The 20,713-nt window shown below is 39.4% G+C and overlaps 1 protein-coding gene and 1 long non-coding RNA gene across 2 annotated transcripts in view; one reads left to right on the forward strand and one right to left on the reverse strand.

Moving 5' to 3' along the window:
• Window positions 1-2,225, forward strand: part of LOC141380858 (uncharacterized) — a 4,617-nt gene extending 2,392 nt beyond the window's left edge. The window contains exons 2-4 of the long non-coding RNA XR_012400166.1: window positions 1-140; window positions 292-892; window positions 972-2,225. The exon at window positions 1-140 is cut by the window's left edge and continues 281 nt beyond it. This is a non-coding gene — a long non-coding RNA (uncharacterized lncRNA). The remainder of the gene's footprint in view (window positions 141-291; window positions 893-971) is intronic.
• Window positions 1-19,488, reverse strand: part of mansc4 (MANSC domain containing 4) — a 21,249-nt gene extending 1,761 nt beyond the window's left edge. Inside the window, exons 1-4 of the mRNA XM_073942666.1 lie at window positions 18,244-19,488; window positions 7,467-7,601; window positions 5,592-5,858; window positions 1-145 (exon numbers count right to left, since the gene is read on the reverse strand). The exon at window positions 1-145 is cut by the window's left edge and continues 1,761 nt beyond it. Coding sequence (XP_073798767.1) covers window positions 63-145; window positions 5,592-5,858; window positions 7,467-7,601; window positions 18,244-18,463 — 705 coding nt within the window. The 5' untranslated portion in view covers window positions 18,464-19,488 and the 3' untranslated portion in view covers window positions 1-62. The remainder of the gene's footprint in view (window positions 146-5,591; window positions 5,859-7,466; window positions 7,602-18,243) is intronic.
• Window positions 19,489-20,713: the final 1,225 nt, after the last annotated feature.

Raw genomic sequence — 20,713 nt, forward strand, 5'->3', positions numbered from 1 at the left:
ACTCTGGCATACCTCTACCGGGCCAGGGCGGGCAACTGGACCCAACCTTCTCCCAATCTGGATCACTCAATCTTGTCAAACGAACAGGGAAATGCGCCCGGGCATGGTTCGGAGAGCCTAGTGCCGGTCCTGGAGGGCCGGTGTCCTGCACAGTTTAGCTCCAACTTCCTTCAACACACCTGCCTGGAAGTTTCTATTATACCTAGAAAGAGCTTGATTAGCTGGTTCAGGTGTGTTTACCTGAACTTGGGTTGGAACTAAAATATGCTGGACACCGGCCCTCCAGGACAGAGTTTGGACACCCCTGGCCGATTGTAAGTACACTCTAATTCTTCCAGTGCAATAGCCCCTATTGTATTGTCAGGAGCCAGGGGTATTCACTTGCAAAAACAGATAACCACAGTTGATTTTCAGAAATCGGGTGTTCTCAGTATTCAGTGTCCTAAGCAACTTCTTAGTATTAGAAATTTCCAGAAATAATGGTTTTTGCTACTGTCCTCAATGCATCATAAAAACATGATGGCTCTCAACATGCCAGTACCCATGCGGTTTATAAATCACCGTTTCAAATTAAAATCTTCTTTAATTTCATACTGAAGGCAGAAGTCTGCTTAATGACCTGACGGTGAATAAACTGACAGCATTTACATTTTTTGATTTGAGCCATTCCTTGAAACAAGAACTTGGTTCAAATCCTTGGTCACAAATGTTCATTTTTAGGTCATCAATGGCACTGAATGAGTCATCAAGACAGTCTTCAGCGCATCCACATTCCCTTTGAATTAATCCATATTTACAGTAAAGTTAGCAGCATCTGCGAAAACAAGGGCTACATCTGGAATCCCATACTTTTCTACTATATACTGTCGTAGTAGATGATAGGCAGAAAAGGGTGCTATGGTCAAATTTACAGTATTTATTTATTTCGTAAAGTCCACACACTGTAGGTGTCATGAGTGGGGCAAAAAGAGTGCATTAGGCACAGAGGCTTCGGGAGGCTCAAAGTGAAGTTTTGAGCAGACCTGGAACACAATCTATACCAAGGGGGCCCAGAAAGAAACCTGTGCATAGAGAATCCCTAACAATGCCACTGGAGCCCCCACTCCCAAACTGCACTTTTCATATTAGCCGTGCATTCCAAATGGGGTATATCGCCCTTTAAATTGAGTGAAAACAATCATGGCCACCATATTGAGTCAGTCTGAACAGAGTTTGTCAAAAATAGCCACTTTGAAGGGGTCTACGGAAAAAAAATGTTAGGGGTTCAACTGATGTACACTTTGCGCCCCCAAGATCCTGCAGATAAATTGTGTGGTGTCAAACAGCACATTGCATTAGAAAAGGCTCGTCCATATGCCCTAATGCCTTCGAAGCTTTTACTTCTGAGGGTAAACCCTATGAATAGATTAGGGCAGGGGTGCCCAATCCTGTTCCTGGAGATCTACCTTTAAAAGGATTCGGATTTCTGCTTTCCAATCCGTCTCATCATGGACCAACGTTTATCCTTTTCTCAGTATTTAACTGTGAATTGATTGTAATTAATGAATAAGTTAACACATTGCTTAATATAAGAATGTTCAGTGCATGAGGCTGTCTCTTTAACACTTTTTTCAGAAGCCACCAATCTAGGTCAGAGGTCACGGAGACCTTGAGTGGAACTGAGGGCTGAGGACTGGAAGCAACTGTTTCTATTGTTATTTCTAGGAGTTAATATTGTCTAAAATGTCTAAAGGGATTTTGCTATTTTTACGGTTAATTCTTTTAAAGCGATTCTACTTTTTATTCAAGATAGACTTTGTGTAGTAAGAATATAACTGCCTGAATGTAGATTACACCGGTTTTTAACCACTTTTAATAAAGACGGCTGAGAGTACACTCAGCCTTGGATAAGAAACAGATTATACATTGTGTGTGTGTGTTTTATTTGATTGTTGATCCATTTCACAGGTCTGGAGTCAGCTCTAATCAGTCTAAAGAATGCCTGACGTTTATGTTTAGATGTTGTTCAGAATTATACACACGAACCCCACGTGGAAATTTTTCTAGTCTATCTGTGTTTTAACCAACACCTATATGTATGACGCAGTTAATGACGTTATGTGAGAGTATGATTGTTATTGATTGGTGATTGTAAGCAGAGCGGCCTAGGAACTCATTGCGAGTGTTGAAGCCGGCTTCTGCGGATGAAACTGCAAACTATCTTCAGTAAACTTGATTTATTTATTTTAATCTCTGACTCCGGCTCTTCTTCATCTACCAGACTGGTCATTCTTTGGGTCAAACTGTAAACTATCCCTACACCTTCCTGCAGAGTTCAGCTGCAACCTTGATCAAATGCATTTGTCTTTAATCACCAAGCACTCCTTCAGATCCTACTTAGTTGATTTAGTTGTTTTTGATCAGAGTTGGGGCTGAACTCTGCATGAAGGTAGATCTCCAGAAACAGGATTGAGCACCTCTGGATTATGGCATAAAAGTTTTGGCCTTCCAAATGAAGTGTGCTTTATGTCTCCTTGATCAAGCATTAGTACAGACTCTTGTAAAGATTTAAAATGGGTATGTCAGATAAGGGAGAAATCCAAAATGTGCCTTGTTTGGGGGATTCCAGGAACACGGTTAGGAGCTTTTATATTTAAGGCAGTGGTTCTCAACCACTTTGCTGGAGACCCCACTGGACTGCATATTTTGTATGTCTTCTTTACGTCAAAGAATCATTGCAGGTCTTGGATTCTTTTCTAATGAGTTGAATGAGATGTGTTTGACTAAGGAGACATGAAAAACATGCAGTGTTTGTTGCTCCATGAAAATGGCTGAGAACCACTGTTTTGGAGTATACAGATTAGCCTTTTAAGGATGTAATGTAGCCATAAAACAGGGGTCACCAGTCTCGTTCCTGGAGGTCCGGTGCCCTGCAGGGTTTAGTTCCAACTTGCCTCAACACACCTGCATGGGTGTTTCAAGTATACCTAGTAAGACCTTGATTAGCTTGTTCAGGTGTGTTTGATTAGGGTTGGAGCTAAAATCTGCAAGACACCGGACCTCCAGGAACAAGTTTGGTGATCACTGCCATAGAACATGCTAGTCTACTGCCCCTTAATGTCCCTTTTTGTGCAGAGCTTAGCAAGCTCACGATCCTGTAGCGTTCTAGTAATCCTGTAGACCTTGAAAAGCTTGTTCAAGTGGCCTTAATGTGGTCTGAAGATAAAAACGGCAGGGAAGTGCATCTAAAGGACCACCCCTGATATAAAACATACTTGTTAGCAGTCACAGCAGTATTCAGAAAGTGTGTGACTTCAGATGCAGCCTCAATCATCTGATCAAACTGGTTCTGACTGTATTTGCAAATCAAGGTTTGAAGGACCACCATACTCCAGAGCTTAGCTCTAACACATATGAAGACCTCATCTTGAAAACCTTAGCTTGTTCAGGTGTGTTTGACAATTGACCCCCAACCCTTTTTTATGAGCTTTCTCTTACAATGACGTATTTAATAAGTCTCATTGATCCTCTCTTGCACCTTAGATTTGTCCTATACCTGCCCTTACGTCGCCTTCGGCCTCTCCAACTCAGAGCTGCGAATACCGAACAACAACAGCAGAATGTGATTGTAGCACAAGTCGCTAATGCTACCAATACCGTATTGGCTGCAAAATGCCACACCGACGTCAAGCTTCCATCCCCACTAGGTCGAGATGCATCCCCAGTAGTGACGTTCCTGCTTATGTATCCCTTAGTGTCATTGGGATACGGTTGACTATCCACCATGCTGCTAGTAGGGGCAGTCAGAGAAGAACTCAAACTACCAGTGCTTGCGGAGTTGCCCAAACGGGTGTGGGTCAGGTATCTGAGAGTTGTCGAATCAACAGTTTTGATTGTAGCACTTGTGGTAGTTAAGATCTTTGAAGGTGCTTTGTCACCGCTTGTCGTCTCCTTTGCTTGGGGTAGAGTAGTAGTTTGGTTTGGGCTCCGTAAATGTGATGTAGAAGTGTGCTTATGTGCAGGAGTTACTTGGGTTGAAGTTTGTAAGGGAACATGTGTAGAAGTTGTTGGTTTTGTGGATTTCAACTGTTGCCATGTAGTCGTACGTTGGGGATTGAATGTAGAGTCCAGTTTTAATTCCGATGTAGTTGGTGTAGCATGTTCTGAAGATCTTTGAGCAGTTGTAACTTTTATAGTTGGATGTGCAGAGTTCATTTGGGTTGATGTTTGTATGGGAATATTTGTTATAGATGTTATTGGTTTTGCCGTTGACAACCGTTGCATGGCAGTTGTCCATTGGGAATTGACTGTAGAGTCTATTTTTAAATGTGATGCAGTTGGCGTAACATGTTCTGACATTCTTTGAGAAGTTGTAACTTGCCTTTTATCTGCAAAGGTCTTTTGGGTTGATGTTTGTATGGGTGTTGTTGATTTTGTAGTTGGCAACTGTTGCATGTCAGTCGTCCACTGGGGATTGAGAGTAGAGTCCTTTTTTAGTTGTGATGTAGCTGCCATATCTTCTGACTGACTTTGAGTAGATGTAACTTGTATTTTCAGATATGCAGAGGAAATTTGGGTTGAGGTTTGTATGGGAATGTTTGTAGAAGTTATTGGTTTTGTGGTAGGCAACCAATGCATGCTAGTTGTCTGTTGAGAATTTCGTGTAGAGTCTGTTTTTAGTTGTGATGTAGTTGGGGTAAGATGTTCTGACACGCTTTGCGCAGTTGTAGCTTGCCTTCTTGTATATGCAGAGTTCATTTGAGTTGGTGTTTGTATGGGAATGTCTGTAGAAGTTATTGGTTTTGTGGTTGGCAACCGTTGAATGGTAGTCGTCCATTGGGGATTGAGCGTAGAGTCCATTTTTAATTGTGATGTAGTTGGCGTGACATGATTTGACATTCTTTGAGTTGTAACTGATATTGTTGTAAATGCAGACGTAATTTGGGTTGAGGTTTCCAAAGGCACGTTTGTAGAAGTTAGGGTTTTTGTGGATTGCCCTTGAGGCGTAGCTGTTCTCTGTTGAAAACTGAGGGTAGAGTCAGTTTTAAGCTGCGACATAGTTGATATTAATCGCTCTGATATGCTTTGAGAATTTGTAGATTGTACAGTCTCGTTTGCAGAGATAGAAGCTTCAGAAGTGGTTGTGGAGGGTTTAGATTCAGTTGTTGGCACTGAAGTTTGTGGATACTCTTCTAATGTTGTAGATGGCAAGATAGCTTGCTCTGTAGTTCGGGTTAGAGGTTGCTGGGTCCTTGTAAAGACACTTGTAAATAAATTTGGTGAATTTGTAACTAAAGATAGTCTTGTAGTCTGTAGGGTTGAAGTTTGTAATTCCAAAGGCTGTTGGATTGTTGAGGAACTTGGATGTTCGTCGATTGGGATAGACGTCAAAGTAGAGTCAAGGTAATCAACTGTAGAGCTTGGCTGGGGTGAAGTTGTGTATGCTGATGCAGAATTTGGGATGCTTTGGTTTAAAGTCTGTACACTTGTATCAGGTTTATTTGTTCGTTTAGTATGATGCAGGTTTGTTGATCCCCAATAGGGTGTAGACAACGCCTGTTTGGGATTGGGTGTAGAGTCCACTTTAGGCTGTGATGTAGGTCCTGGTGAGCTTTGAGCAGTTGTGGTTGGTATTGTAGTACACTGAGGGAGGCTGCGTTGAATTTCATGTGTCGTAGGAGCAGCGTGAGGGGTTTTCTGAGGGGTTGTAGGCATTTTTGTACTAGTGGAATGAACTGGAGGGTTGGGTGGATAGTTAAACTGCCGTTTATCAGAGGTCAGCGGCTCTGAAATGTTGAGCCGTGCAGACGACATGTGAGGCAGCACTCGCACGTTGGTGGTGAAGTGCTTCCCAAATACTAGCAAATCTGGATCCACACCTGAACAACAAATATCTCAATCAGATCATTTATGAACAAGCTTTGTACTCATCAAATCTATTTGAAAATGTTTATTTTTACGTTAACTATCCCTCACTATAATAAGTGATTAGTTATTTAACTTCAAATAAAATAAGTAAAGCAATCGACTTTGAAGCAGTACGTGACTTTACATAGATAAAAGTGAGAAAACCAGTAACTTGGAGGTGTTGTGTTGACTTTATTTTTATATGCAAATTAATAATTTATTTAATTTTAAGTCATCCAATTTACTCACTAAGTCAACTAAGTGACGTTTATTTATAAACTAATTTCGAGAGGAACATGTGCTTATAATTGACTGCAGTTGGTCCCACATTATCCAATTTATGATTCGCCAATTAGATGATTCCCAAGCCACTATAAATACCCTAAGTTCCATATAACAGCCATCTTCATTTTGAAGAATCCCCCTTCCACCCTTACTCCTCCTTTCCTACACTCTCAGAAATAAAGGTACGTGTAACCCCACCGGTCCTACGCCACCCAACCCTCTCCGAGCTGGTTTCGAACCAGCGACCTTCCGCATAGGAGTCGGTTGCTCTAACAAGGAGGCTAAAGACCATGGCCTCTAGCGTCTGTCGCTAGAGCACCTTTAGAGGTCAGAGGAGTTTACCTGCACAGCACCTACTAGCTGGTCTCTGTTACATACGCAAGCTGTCACTGGGGTGGTCCCTTTACAAAAGGTACACATTTGTACCTAAAAGGACCAAATTAATACTTCAATGGTACATATTAGTACCTAAAAGGTACAAAAGTGTTCCTCTTAAAATGTGTAGGTACTAATATATACTTTTGAGGTACCAATATGGACCCTTCAAGTACAAATGTATACCTTTTGAAAAGGTACCGCCTCAGTGACACCTCGCGTGCCTTTATTTCTGAGTGTAGATGGGTGGCACGGTAGCCCAGTGGTTAGCACTGTTGCCTCACAGCAAGAACGTCACTGATTCTAGTCATTACCAAGCCATCTGACGTTTCTGTGCAGAGTTTACACGTTCTCCCCGTGCTTACGTGGGTTACCCCCAAGTACCCCGGTTTCCTTCCACCATCCAAAAACATGCAACTTAAGTTAATTGACTCCAAATCGGCACCATAGACATGCTCCTAGTAAGTAGTTATCTCTTAAGAGCAATCACTGTCTGTTCATTAGCTACTACAGCAGGGGAGTTCTCCAGATCTATCTGAGCTCAAACTCCCCTCTTGCCTTGCAAACAGGAGGGAGCCCCGTGCTCGTGGATCTTATAAGCTCAGGGCTCTCTCCCGGGACAGCATGCCAAACAAGCTTCATAATCAATTATCTCCTAAGTGTGAACTCTTGAAAGCCTTTTTACAGTGCTTTAACTCTTTATCGGGACAAACTTCATTGACTTTAATTACAATATACCAATTTGTTTAAGTCTTGTAATAACCCCTAGTAACACTTCATGTTTTTTTCCAATGATTATTTCAATGAGTGCCCTATAAAGGGTTCATGTAAGCATACAAACTTCATTCAAAGAAAAGGAAGCATCAGCATGGTTTTATATTTCCTAAAGCTTAAGTGGATTCCAGCGTGTGGTTTCTCACCTTTAGTGACATTATAGAGGATGACATTTCCTCTGTGGTGAGGAATGCAGCTTTCAAGGGTCGGACACTGCAGATGGAAGCAGTTCACGCTGTCCTGAGTGGTGTTGAAATGAAACACAGCCAGGTTGCAGGAGACTGCGTGCAATTCAGTAGTTAATTTACAAAGTGTAGAAATTCTTTCTGGTTCTCGACAACTCAGATTAGCATATTTTTCCAAAACATACATGCATTATACAGGACAACCATGTCCACTTCTTTTATTTTTAAAGGGGTTAGTTCACACAAAAATTTAAATTGACCTCTATTAAAATTCAGACTTGTTCAGACTGAACGATTTACAAAGTAGTGGCGAATGTGTGTGTGAATGAGAGAGAGCGTGATGTTGCTGTCTGTGTGTGTGTGTTATAGCGTGTTATAGGCTGTCTGGACTCTGTATAGCTGGGTGGTTTTCAGGTTTGTTCTCCCCCTCGCCCATTAGCGAGAACAGGTGCGGTGGGTAGAAAATGGAGCGGGACAATGAATGCTGAATATAAGCGGGAGCGGTCGGGTTCGGACTAAAACCTGGCGGGCAAGAGCGGGATTCAAAATTTAGTCCCGCGCAGATCCCTAGTTCACACTGCATGACTTTACAATTGGAAGAATCACTGACAACCAGGGCCGGCGTGTCCATAGATGCGACACAGGCACGCCATCACCCCCCCCACCGCCCCAGCCCTTGCTGTCATATGCGCAATCACACCCCGTCTATCGTATTCACTGTCGGTTTGAGGGCGGCATGATCATCTTTTGCCTAGAGCGGCAGTTCAGCTTGCGCAGGCCCTGCTGACAACTTTGTCTTGGTTTGCAGACTACATCTCACAACCAAACTCACGCGAGAAATGGCATAGAAACAATGCCAGGTCACATAGTATATGTAAAAAATTAGGAAGTTAATGCGGACTCGCAGGGGGAGTATCATAATGGAGCAGGGCCGGAGTGGGACTCCTTTTCAGCCCTGGAGTTTCAAGCCTCAGACCGGCCCACCTCAGTTCACGACTGACTATATTAAAATAAGGTCATTTCCAATTCAGTTTCTAATCACACTATCACGTCTTTTTTTTTTTTTTTTTTTTGAGAAAACAGCTGCTTTAGAACTTCAAATGTTCAACAACCCAAACAGTATTATATGTCTCAACAATAAAAATGAAAATAATAACATACTCAGGCGAGGATCAAACCCGGGTCGGCGACGATGTAATCTAACGTGCTAACCGCTGGGCCACAATGGATGTACAGTGATAGGTGACTTATAACATTATGCACCTGCAGGCTGGTAATATATGAAAAGAGCATTAAATTAATGTATTAAATTAATGAATAAGAAGACTGTGGTCAAGTAAATAAATAAATTAATTTAAAAAGTGTGACTGCTGAGAGCAACAGATTTTGGAGCTAGGGACACCGGCCCTCGCGGCCAAAAAACGGACCGGCCCACCGGGAATTCTCCCGGTCCTCCCGATTAGCCAATCCGGGCCTGTAATGGAGCGTCAGTCAAAACACTTGAAACAAGATCCGTTTCGTTGGACTTTATTCACCAATGCCAGTAGATAACTCCCCACATGGTATCAGACTGGTTTAGTTGCACGCAGCCACAACACCATATGAGGAGTCCAGAGCAATGTGGCTACTCTGAAGCCACACTACTTAAAGGGCTGATGATTAGGGTGATAGGGTGAACCATGTGGTAGGCATCAATGGCTGTTTCTCAATATGTGTTCTTCAGCGGTCTTGTGTCCTCGTGTTCTCGTGTAACGTCATCATCAGCTGCCTGAGTTCAGTTCCAATACTCAAGACCGCAAGTACATAGGACGCGTGAAACTTCCTGGATGCGATCTTGATATCGAGGACGCACTGATGCAGACTTGAGCACCGAACTGTGATGTTTATGTATTTCTGTGATGATGACAATAGACTCGCATGCTGGAGGAAACATGGCTCTTTATTATTCACTTGCACACTAACTTCCTTACATGCGCCACCTGCATGTGACGTCAACTCACGTGACTTCACAGGTCACATCCAAATGCATATGTTACATCACTCCTTTTTTTTTTTTTACAAACTTTTTAATATGCAATAATAACTATGCAACAAACTTTTAAGTATTAACTGTTGCCAATCATAGAAAACTCTGCAACAATTAAAATTCCTATGCGACATGAATACTTGAAAAATCTGAACAGTCCGTTTCATGTGCATTGTGGAACTTTAATGCAATTTTTTTTTTTTTACCTAAACATAATCAGAAAGGTAGGCAGGAGGCCTAAGGTTGTGCCTGAAAGGATATTTTGGAGGGACTATATGTGTGACATTTTCTTCTGTTTCATCTCCATGTCCTGGCTCAAACAAAAGCTCAGGCATCTCCTGGTTGAGTCTTTTAAAGAAAGAGCAGTTCCTTGTGATAGAGTGTCCTTGTCGTTCTGCAGTTACCATTGTGCCTTTGACTCTGGTGACTGTGAGTGGCTTTGTACTGTATGGTGTCGTTAGTTTGTTCTGTTTCTGTTGCCAAATGGCTGGATGGATGTTTGATTCATCATCGACTGCATGGCTACAGCTTCTGTGTGATAGTGTTTACTCACTCACGTACGGGAAGCATTTCTTCAAAACTTCAAATCATGGGTTGAGATCGCGTTAGTATCCTCGTCGCCATTGTGATGTTTATGTATTTCTGTGATGATGACAATAGACTCGCATGCTGGAGGAAACATGGCTCTTTATTATTCATTTGCACACTAACTTCCTTACATGCGCCACCTGCATGTTACGTCAACTCATGTGACTTCACAGGTCACATCCAAATGCATATGTTACTTCGCTCTGGAAGTCTCAGAAGTCATTGGGACTGGAGGTGGGAAGTGCTGCGTTTTATTTAGATTTATTATCAAAGTTCAGAGATTTCACTTATTTACCTCAGGAGTTTCCCTAAATGAAACGGTGAAAGTAAACATTACCGTGGACATCGTAATTAAGGAATAAACACATTAAGGGTGTTTGTTTGCTGAAATTCGTATTAAAATAAGTTTTATTTATATTGTGCAACATATATTTACATTGTATGTTAAATCGCAAGTAAAAAATCTAGGAGTTATCTTTGATTCTGAGCTTTGTCTAGAAAAACAAATTAGCTCAGTGGTTAAGAATAGTTATTATCAGCTGAGGGTCATCTCCAGACTCAAATCCTTTCTTTCCTTTCAGGATCTGGAAAAGGTCATACATGCTTTTATCACGTCCCGCCTAGACTATTGCAATTCTTTATATGTTGGTCTCCCCCAATCCTCATTGGCACGGTTGCAGTTGGTTCAAAATGCTAGACTTTTAACAGGCACCAAAAAACATGCTCATATCTCACAGTTTTAGCATCCCTGCATTGGCTTCCTGTTAATTTTAGAATTCAGTTTAAGATTTTACTCATTGCTTTTAAAGCACTGAATGAGCAAGCACCTTCTTATATATCAGAACTTATTAACTTATAGTCCACTCCTCGGTCTCTTAGGTCCTCAAATAAAATTTTACTGCAAATTCCTCGGTCACGACTTAAATTGAAAGGGGATAGAGCCTTTGCAGTCGCTGCTCCTCGTTTGTGGAACCAGCTACCACCGGATATTACGAGTGCTTCTTCTCTCTCTATTTTTAAGTCCAGACTTAAGACACATTTTTATTCTATTGCATTCCCAGGCTTTTAATCTTTATTGTGGTTGTTGCTGTAATACTTTTATTCCTATTATTACTTTTATTGTTATTTTTTTACTCTTTTAGAGTGTGTGCTATGGTTTTGTTCAGCACTTTGGTCAGTGCCAAACTGAAGTAAATGTGCTTTATAAATAAACTTTACTTACTTACTATATTTATAATGTTTTTATGCAAAGTATATATTTGGAAAAGGGGAAAAACAATAAATCGTAGTATGAATGCTGTAATGTTTAACCACTTAAACTCTGCTGCTATTTGGGGATTTCCACCTGGATTTTGCCTACCCAAATTTAAAAGTTTCATAAAACACCATTGAAAGTGTTTAAAATAACTGTATATGTCATCTGTGTTATTATAAACACCTAAATAAAAAGGCGCTTTTTGTATTTTTTTTTTTAACTCAATTTTGAAAGTGTCTGTTTTAGGTTCTGTGTGGTCTAGCGTGCTGTAATTAATGTTGGTGGTTCCTGCACATGTCTGTAATCATATGAAAAAAAGAAAAATGTCTCCACCATAATCTATGCCAAAGTTATTGTATTCCAACTGATGAGAGGTGCTATACAAACCACAGAGACGGATCCTTGTTTTCATATTTCACTATTCTTTTGTTTGATCAAACATAATTCACTGTGTTTGGACCACGTCAGACATATAAAAGGATTACTTATGCACATCAGCTCAAAAACAGAGGAGAATGGCCCTGAAGCGCACAGAATAAGGTAAGAGATGACAGCTGTCTGTGCTATCTGGGGCTGCTTATTGATCATAAATGTTTTGTTTACATTTCTGCGCCATGGAAACACCACAATTCATTCAACAACTGTTTGGAATATGAATATAATTCAGTAAAAAGAATGCTAGAACTGTATGAGCACCGGCAAGAGCTTTCATTTGAGTTATAACTTGTACATGTGTCATATGAAAAAATATGAAAATGAACCAATGTAAAATACCCAGCTCGGGTATCCAAAATACTGTATATTTAAGTGTAAATAACTTTTATCCAGTAGAATAAAAACCAAAGTGATGCATATGTGCATAAAATATAGATTCTACACTTTCAAACGACACCACTTACGGGGGTCTGGTGCAACGCTAGCTCTTTAAATCTGAAAGCGAAAGTCGATGACGTCACAGACCCGGTACCGGGTCCGCAGAGTTTAAGTGGTTAAATAATTTACCATTTAAAATAAGGTCGTGAAGGTCATGTGACCATCAGGAAGAACGCAGCATCTCATATTTTCAAAGGACGCGTTCTCTGCCCTCGTGGTCTCCTGAGTTCGTTCTTCCGAGGACACCTGGCAAGACCGGTCTCCACAAGAACACAAGTCCGTTCTCTGTGTTCTTGGGATTGAGAAACAGCCATACTGTAGAAAATCTTTGTGACATGCTGGAGACCGGTCTTGCCAGGTGTCCTCGGAAGAACGAACTCTGGAGATCGCGAGAAAAGAGATCGCGTCCTGTGAGAAATGAGATGCTGCGTTCTTCCTGATGGTCACATGACCTTCACGTGTTTCTAATAGAATATTATTTAAACATTTCAGCATTCATACAGGGATTTACTCTTTTTCCCATTTTCAAAATATATACTTTGCATAAAAACATTATAAATATACACTGCACAATACACATAATACAGATTTTAATATGAATTTCAGCAAACAAACACCCTTAATGTGTTTCTTCCTTTATTAAGATGTCCATGGCTGCGTCCGAAACCGCATACTTCCATACTATATAGTACGCCAAAATCAGTATGCGAGCCGAGTAGTATGTCCGAATTCATAGAATTCGAAAATCAGTATGCGAAAAGTACCCGGATGACTTACTACTTCTTGCGAGATTCCGGAGTGCGCATCCCATGCATGCTGCGCTATCCCATGATGCCCCGCGAGCGAATTCATGAATGGAAGTAAAGCCATAGGTCACGTGACCATGACAAAATAGCGGATGTAGTACGTCCGAATTCCATTCATACTTTTCACATTCATACTGTATAGAACGTACTTTTCTAACGGCCGAGTAGTACGTTTAAATTCAAATGCAGTACCTACTGAGTAGTAGGCGGTTTCGGACGCAGCCCATGTTAATGTTTATATTCACCATTAGAGAAGCTCCTGAGGTAAATAAGTGATATCTCTGAACTTTAATTATACATCTAAATAAAATGCTGGGCTTCCCACCTCCAGTTGCAATGACTTCTGTGACTTGAGGGAGATCGACTACAGCGAGATCGGTGCTCAAATCTGCATCGGTGCGTCCTCGATATCAAGAACACATCCGGAAAGTTTCACACGTCCTCCATACTTGCGGTCTTGAGTATTGGAACTGAACTTTGGCAGCTGATGTAGACGTTACACGAGAGCACGAGGACACAAGAGCGCTGAAGAACGCATATTGAGAAAGAAGCCTTTACTAAGGTAGAAATTTTACTTATTTTGCTCTCCTGGCTTTTGAATTAGCCACTTCTCCACAACTTCGACCCGGTTGTGTTATTGCTCAAATGACAAGTCAAACAGACACGGGTGCTCCTGCCAAATTTACACTAGCTTTTCCTCCATTACTTGGATTCAAATATACCAAAAATAAGCCCTTTTAACTTCTCTCCGACCTCCCGCTGGCCTGCAGATACCCACACTAGTGAATGCTGCTCTCTCATTGGCTGTAGGTGATCGCTGATGCTATTTTTTAGTCAGAGCATATTTCACATGACATTATTTGAATCGCCGACAGCTCCAGATATTTAGCATGCCAAATATCTGATGGGTGTCGGTGGCACATCAGCGATTCTCTCAGATCGTGTCTTTGATAAATCACACACTGTGTGATTGTTACTCACGTGAATGAGCACCGATTTCCCAGTGATTACTGAAATTTCTCCAAACATGTCGACGAGTCGGGACTAAAGTCATGCAGTCTGAACTCGGCATTAATTAAAAAATGTTAATTCTGTCATCATTTAATCCCCTTTAATTGTTTCCAACCTTTAAGATTTTATATATGCTGTTAAACATGAAAGAAGATTAGAAACCTGTAATCATTGACTTTCATAGTAGGAATAACACATACTATGGAAGTCAGTGGTTTCCAGCATTCTTTAAAACATCTTCTTTTGTGGTCCATAGAAGAAAGAAACTCTTAAAGGATGGAAACAAGTAAAAGGTGAGTAAATGATGACAAAATTTTAAATGTTTGGTAAACTGGCCCTTTAAGTAAAAAAGGTAATTATAATACATATTTATGTTCAATTTATTTACTGTAAGAGACATACAACAATGCAGAGTTCCACACAATTCCTTCAAGGTGTCCCAACACAAATCGATTAAGTTAACTTAATGTTTTTACAAATTTAAGTAGATTGAACATAAAACAATTAAGTTACTCCGCCAAAAAAACATCAAGAAGTGTGTTGATAGTACTCTGAACAAGCAGCAAAAATATTTTTGGGTGTCATACACACACACACACACACACACACACACACACACACACACAAATAATAAAGCAGGTTTTAATTGTTTTCACTCACTAAAATTACTTATTCATTTTTATGGTTTTCAGTGCTAACTTTGTGCATAAATCTATTTTATTACTCTGTTTTTTACTTGACACTGAAAAGTATTATTATTAGAAATTATCTGCAATGTTCTTCATCTGTAAGAGGCTAAAATGGTCTACTTTTTAATTTATTTAAAACTTTTTATAAATATTTTGTACAATATTTTGTAGAACCAATACTGCACAACAAAAAACTATTTGAAATTTTGTGATAATGCCTTAATTTCATTCCACCATCAAGTTACACATTCTTTTAGAAAAATGTTTGTTTAAAATACAAAACTCATATATACACTCCCCGGCCACTTTATTAGGTATGCCTGTCCAACGGCCCGTTAACGGTAATTTCTAACAAGCCAATCGCATGGCAGAAACTTAATGCATTTCGGCATGTAGACATGGTCAAGACGATCTGCTGCAGTTCAAAGCGAGCATCAGAATGGGGAAGAAAGGGGATTTAAGTGACTTTAATTGTGGCATGGTTGTTGCTGCCAGACGGGCTGATCTGACTATTTCAGAAACTGCTGATCTACTGGGATTTTCACGCACAACCATCTCTAGGGTTTACAGAGAATGGTCAGAAAAAGAAGAAATATCCAGCGGCAGTTCTGTGGGCGCAAATGCCTTGTTGATGCCAGAGGTCAGAAGAGAATGGCCAGACTGGTTCCAGCTGATAGAAAGGCAACAGTGACTCAAATAAGCACTCGATACAACCGAGGTCTGCAGAAGAGCATCTCTGAACACACAACACGTCCAACCTTGAGGCAGATGGGCTACAGCAGCAGAAGAACACACCGGGTGCCGCTCCTGTCAGCTAAGAACAGGAAACTGAGGCTACAATTCACACAGGCTCACCAAAACTGGACAATAGAAGATTGGAGAAACGTTGCTGCTCTGATGAGTCTCCATTTCTGCTGACACATTCAGATGGTTGGGTCGGAATTTGGCATCAACAACATGAAAGCATTAGGGCTGCCCCCAAATAGTCGACTAAACTTTAGTCGATATGAAGAGGGCTTGGTCGAATACATTTTCATTAGTCGGTTAGTTGCAAAAAAAAAAAAAAATCACGTGAAATTACGCAATCAAGGGCTGCGCAATCAGTGTATGACATCAGCAACGAGAGATCAACGCCTAACGCCTAAACGCCTCCACTGTATCCCTTCCACATCCACTCCATCAGAGCGCATCTTTTCAAAGGCCGGCTTCATTGTGAACACGTCGAGAAGCTCCCTTCTTCCCAGCAATGTGGACAAGCTGGTGTTCCTCTCACATAATATGAAAAAAATTAAATCGAATTGAAAGCTTAGGTAAGAATGCTTAATTTCCTTTTAGTAGTGTTTCTGTTTGCTATCCGTTAGGCTATATATATATATATAAAAAAAACGGGTATTTTATTTTTATATCGGGTAGGCTATACAAATAAATAAATACATATTATTTTTATTTTTTCGTTTTTATATAATGCAGAAGTTGTTTTTTATTCTGTTAGAAAAATTAGTCTGATGTTTTTAATTTGTTGTTTCAGGTCAAGACTCATCCGTCGTCTTAATGGCAGTTTGTGGCTTTGCTCTGATATTTTTGATTTGTATTAGTGTTCTTTAAATTATTTGTTCCACATTTTGTCGTAAATATAGTTGTTCTAAACAATTCAATCATAATTAGGCTGTTAATTTGTTTGCTGCCTTCTTTTTTTATTCTAAGTTTTGGCGTTGTGCGATGTGCATTTATTAAGTTGTTCGTTTTTGTTAATTTTCCTTTTGAACAATATAAAAATTACATAAATTTTAATTTTCCACTGTATTTAAAAAAATGTATTTTAAAAACAGTGTATTTTAAAAAGAACTGCGTTTTTGCTACAGTATTTATTTATTTATTTATTTTTATTTTTTGCCTAGTTTTGTACTAGGCCTAAGTTGCTAATAAGTTTATTAGATTTATTTTGAAGAACGAATTTTAGTTTATTTTATTAAAAACTGTTTTTTTTTTTTGTTTGTTTGTTTGACATGTAACTGTTACAGTTTGTATTTTTGATAATAAATTATTAAAATGCACAGGCAGTCTGATTGCTGTTTTTATGTCATAATTAGCCTATAACGTTCTGGTCACTGATTTTTGTGTGTAAGCACTGTATTTAAACGCTTTACTATTTCGTTTTAAGCGCTTAATTTTCGTTTTGAATGCGCTAATATCATGCTTTAGCATTTTCTGTCACGTGGAAGTGTTAAACTTCAACTTGGACTATATTCCTAGTATATACGCAAGTTATTATATTAATATCATAAATGAACGATTATTTGATTAATCGCTAAAATGCAGGAATGTTAGTCGACTAGGAATATCTTTAGTCGGGGGCAGCCCTAGAAAGCATTGATTCATCCTGCCTTGACTATTCAGGCTACCGTTATCAGCAGGATAACACACCATGTCTTAAAGCGTGAATCATCTCAGACTGGTTTCTTGAACATGACAATGAGTTCACTGTACTCAAATGGCCTCCACAGTCACCAGATCTCAATCCAATAGAGCACCTTTGGGATGTGGTGGAACGTGAGATTGGTATCATGGATGTTCAGCCGAAAAATCTGCAGAATCTAAGCTACGAAGGATTAAGGCAGTTCTGAAGGCAAAAGTGGTCCAACCCAGTATTAGTAAGGTGTACCTAATAAAGTGGCCGGTGACTGTAGTTTAACGTTTAGAAATGAAGACAAAATTAATGTAGGCACATAAAATCATCTGAATGTAATTACAAATGCCATTTACATACAATGCCATTCAATCGTATTCATTCATAACTATAAAATCTAATTTTTAAGGGATGTTTGAAATCAGGTTTTGTCACACACACACACACACACACACACACACACACACACACACACACACACACACACACACAAGCAGATGATCACATAACATTAACTTTCGACACCAACAACAAATAAACAAAAAACACACATTTTAAACACGATTATAAATAATTCTATCACATTTCTGGGTTTTTGATTTTCTTGTAAATAATAATAATGTAAAATACTTAGATAAAATTTTGCTTTTATGTTTAATTTTTTTAATTCAATGACAATAAAGTCTCCGTATGTTGTGGTTCACATGCCGCTTTCTGTTTATTTACGTTTGTGCATTGCATTATGGGAGTTTTATCTCTGCTCTGTCGACTTTTGATGTTGACCATTCAATTCTGCAGTTTAATAAGCCGACAATTCTCGAAATTTTAGTGGTTTGAGACAAGATATTGTTGTGCTAAAAATGTTTAGTACAAGCTTTTTTTCAACACACAATCACGTCAAACTATTAAACATGTCAACAAAAGACACTTTTCAATATTAAAAGCTATTAGAGGAAAGATTAAGATCCCATAATGCAATTCAAAAGGGTTAAAATAAACATGAATCGCCAAATATACGGAAAACTCTTTATACAAGTATTTTTATCAGTGTGTCTAGTCATTGATCTAAAAGGCAAGACTCACAGTTTGGTGTAAGACAGCATGCCCTGCTGCATTTGACTGCAGTTTCCTCCAGGTAAACCCTCAGGATCTGAGCTCCTCGGCGCTGAGACTCCTCTGTGTCCACATACAGTCCTGGAAATCTGCGGATCCAGCAGCTCTTGTAGTACGATGTCGGAGAGCAGCTGGAGTGCGCGGAGCGGATCAGACCCAGAATCCACAGCAGGACCCATGGAGCGCTCATTGTTCGGATGGATTCGGGGCTGGAGAATCAGCTCATGTTGTTGTGTGGCGCTCGAGGTGTTTTCTGGCGCAGGTGAACGGTACCTGCGCAGGTAGAGCTACAGGTGTGATCATGATGATGATGATGATGAGCGCGCGCTAAAAGAGCGAGAGCGCGCCAGGGATTTGGAACGCGTTCTTTTAATACTTCCTAGTTCTTTTATCTACTCTTTTAACGGTATTTTTGTTCGTTTTTGTTTGTAAACAAACAAAAACAAATCTAATCACATTTATTTGGGTGGCACGGTGGCTCAGTGTGAAGGTGACAGGTTCGAGTCCCGGCTGGGCTAGTTGGCATTTGTTTGCATGTGGGTTTTCAAAAAACATACGCTATAGGTGAAGTGAATAAACTAAATTGGCCGTAGTGCATGTGTGTGGAGGGGTGTGTATGTTTCCCATAGCTGGGTTGCAGCTGAAAGGGCATCCACTGTGTAAAACATGCTGGATAAGTTGGCGATTCATTCCGCTGTGGCAATTACTGATGAATAAAGGGACTAAGCTGAAGAAAAATTAATGAATGAATGACATTTGTTGATCATTTTGTGGTTTCTTAATTACTCATAAAGTGCTCAGCATATGAGTAGGCCCACACCCCATTTTGAAAATGAATATTTTTGTCCATTTCTCAGTGGATATATGGGTAATATATATTGGTGCAGTTTAACAAAACAGATTTATTAAACAGACATATTTATTCAAATAATATTTAAGTCACAGAACATCTTTAAAAATGGAAAGATAATACATTTAAATTCATGCAAAATATTGCTAAAATATTACAAACAACAGCATTTCAAGAAAATTGTGTATATAATTTTTTGTTTCTCTTAATTTTTGCTATTTTTGAAATTTGTATTTAATATTTTTCTACAACATAAATTTTTGTAGCCTGCTAGTAGCATATACGTTTGGGCCTACAGTTCTTTTGTTCTTAGCCTATAGATGAATTTCCAGTTTGTAAACATTCAGGATTTGTGCGCAGTGAGGTTGCAGAAAAAAACTGGGAGCGCTAGCATTTACAGCGAGGGAATGACATCCGATGCGGTACAGAGTTTGTTGTTGTATTAGAGAAAAGATATACTGATTACATATTTTATATTTATAAAAATTATTATTTACATAATGCTTTTAGCGTATTAAGAGCTCGTCACCCAGTGATAAGCACAGTTATTCAGCAAAATTAACTTTAAAGTGAGCGGCGTTCATCTGACAGGTCCATTTGCGATAGCACTCTCCCAATGGATTTTGGATACGACGAAATAGCCAAGCATCCAGCCCCTAATATACAACTATCTCAGTGAAACTCCAAGGGATTTTACAAGAGAGAAGTTAAAAGTCTACAAGTCTTTGCATGGCTACAATGTTGTTCTGTGTGGTCATGTGCAAGAAACAATGTTCCATGATGACCAGATATAAAACTGTGTAGTGCTTAAAACCGAGATTCTGCCTAGCCAAAGACAAGGAAAGAAGACGGAGCTGTACAAGGCCTGGGTAATCATCAACAAGCAGAACAACTGCATTCTGACAGTGAACTGCACCTGTACGGCAGGGTACCTGAACGTACATGTTTACATTTCATTCTGAGCATTCAGTGTCCGCAGTTTAATTCACCATATTGAACTGGTTTTGCTGAAATCATTGCTGCAATCAAAAACGAGTAATGTGTGATTCAGCATAGCGTCAACTGACCTGATATAACATGAGAACTGCAGAGTCCAGCATTTTGTGCTATTTGCTATTGCAACCGGTCTTTTTTTTTATGCGCTATTAAATCCGTGTGACGTCATGTGTGTTATGGTTGGTAATTCCCCTGTCGGCTAACTAGTTTATACTACATGGCTATTAGGCTAATGAATTATTAAATAATTTGTAAATAGTTTAAACGCTCTTTAGCTAACAATACGCATCTTATTTTGAAATGCGAATGTGAATTTTAGTTTGAATGAAAATTCGGGTCAAATGAAAAATTGCCGCTAATTTAAAATCGTTAAAAAAAAAATCTCTCAAACTACGGTGTTTATAATTACAACATAGTATACAATATATTTGCAATAGTTATTTGCAAAGCTAAAATAAATGTTTTTAATTTGTATTATTAGTTTATCATTAGGCTATTGTTATTATTATTGTTGTAGTTTTTATCTTCAATTTACCATCTAATTGCTCATAGTCATCAGTTATACATATATGTATCTGAATTTTTATTATTTTT

Source organism: Danio rerio, chromosome 25, assembly GCF_049306965.1.
Source record: "Danio rerio strain Tuebingen ecotype United States chromosome 25, GRCz12tu, whole genome shotgun sequence".
Taxonomy (NCBI): domain Eukaryota; kingdom Metazoa; phylum Chordata; class Actinopteri; order Cypriniformes; family Danionidae; genus Danio; species Danio rerio.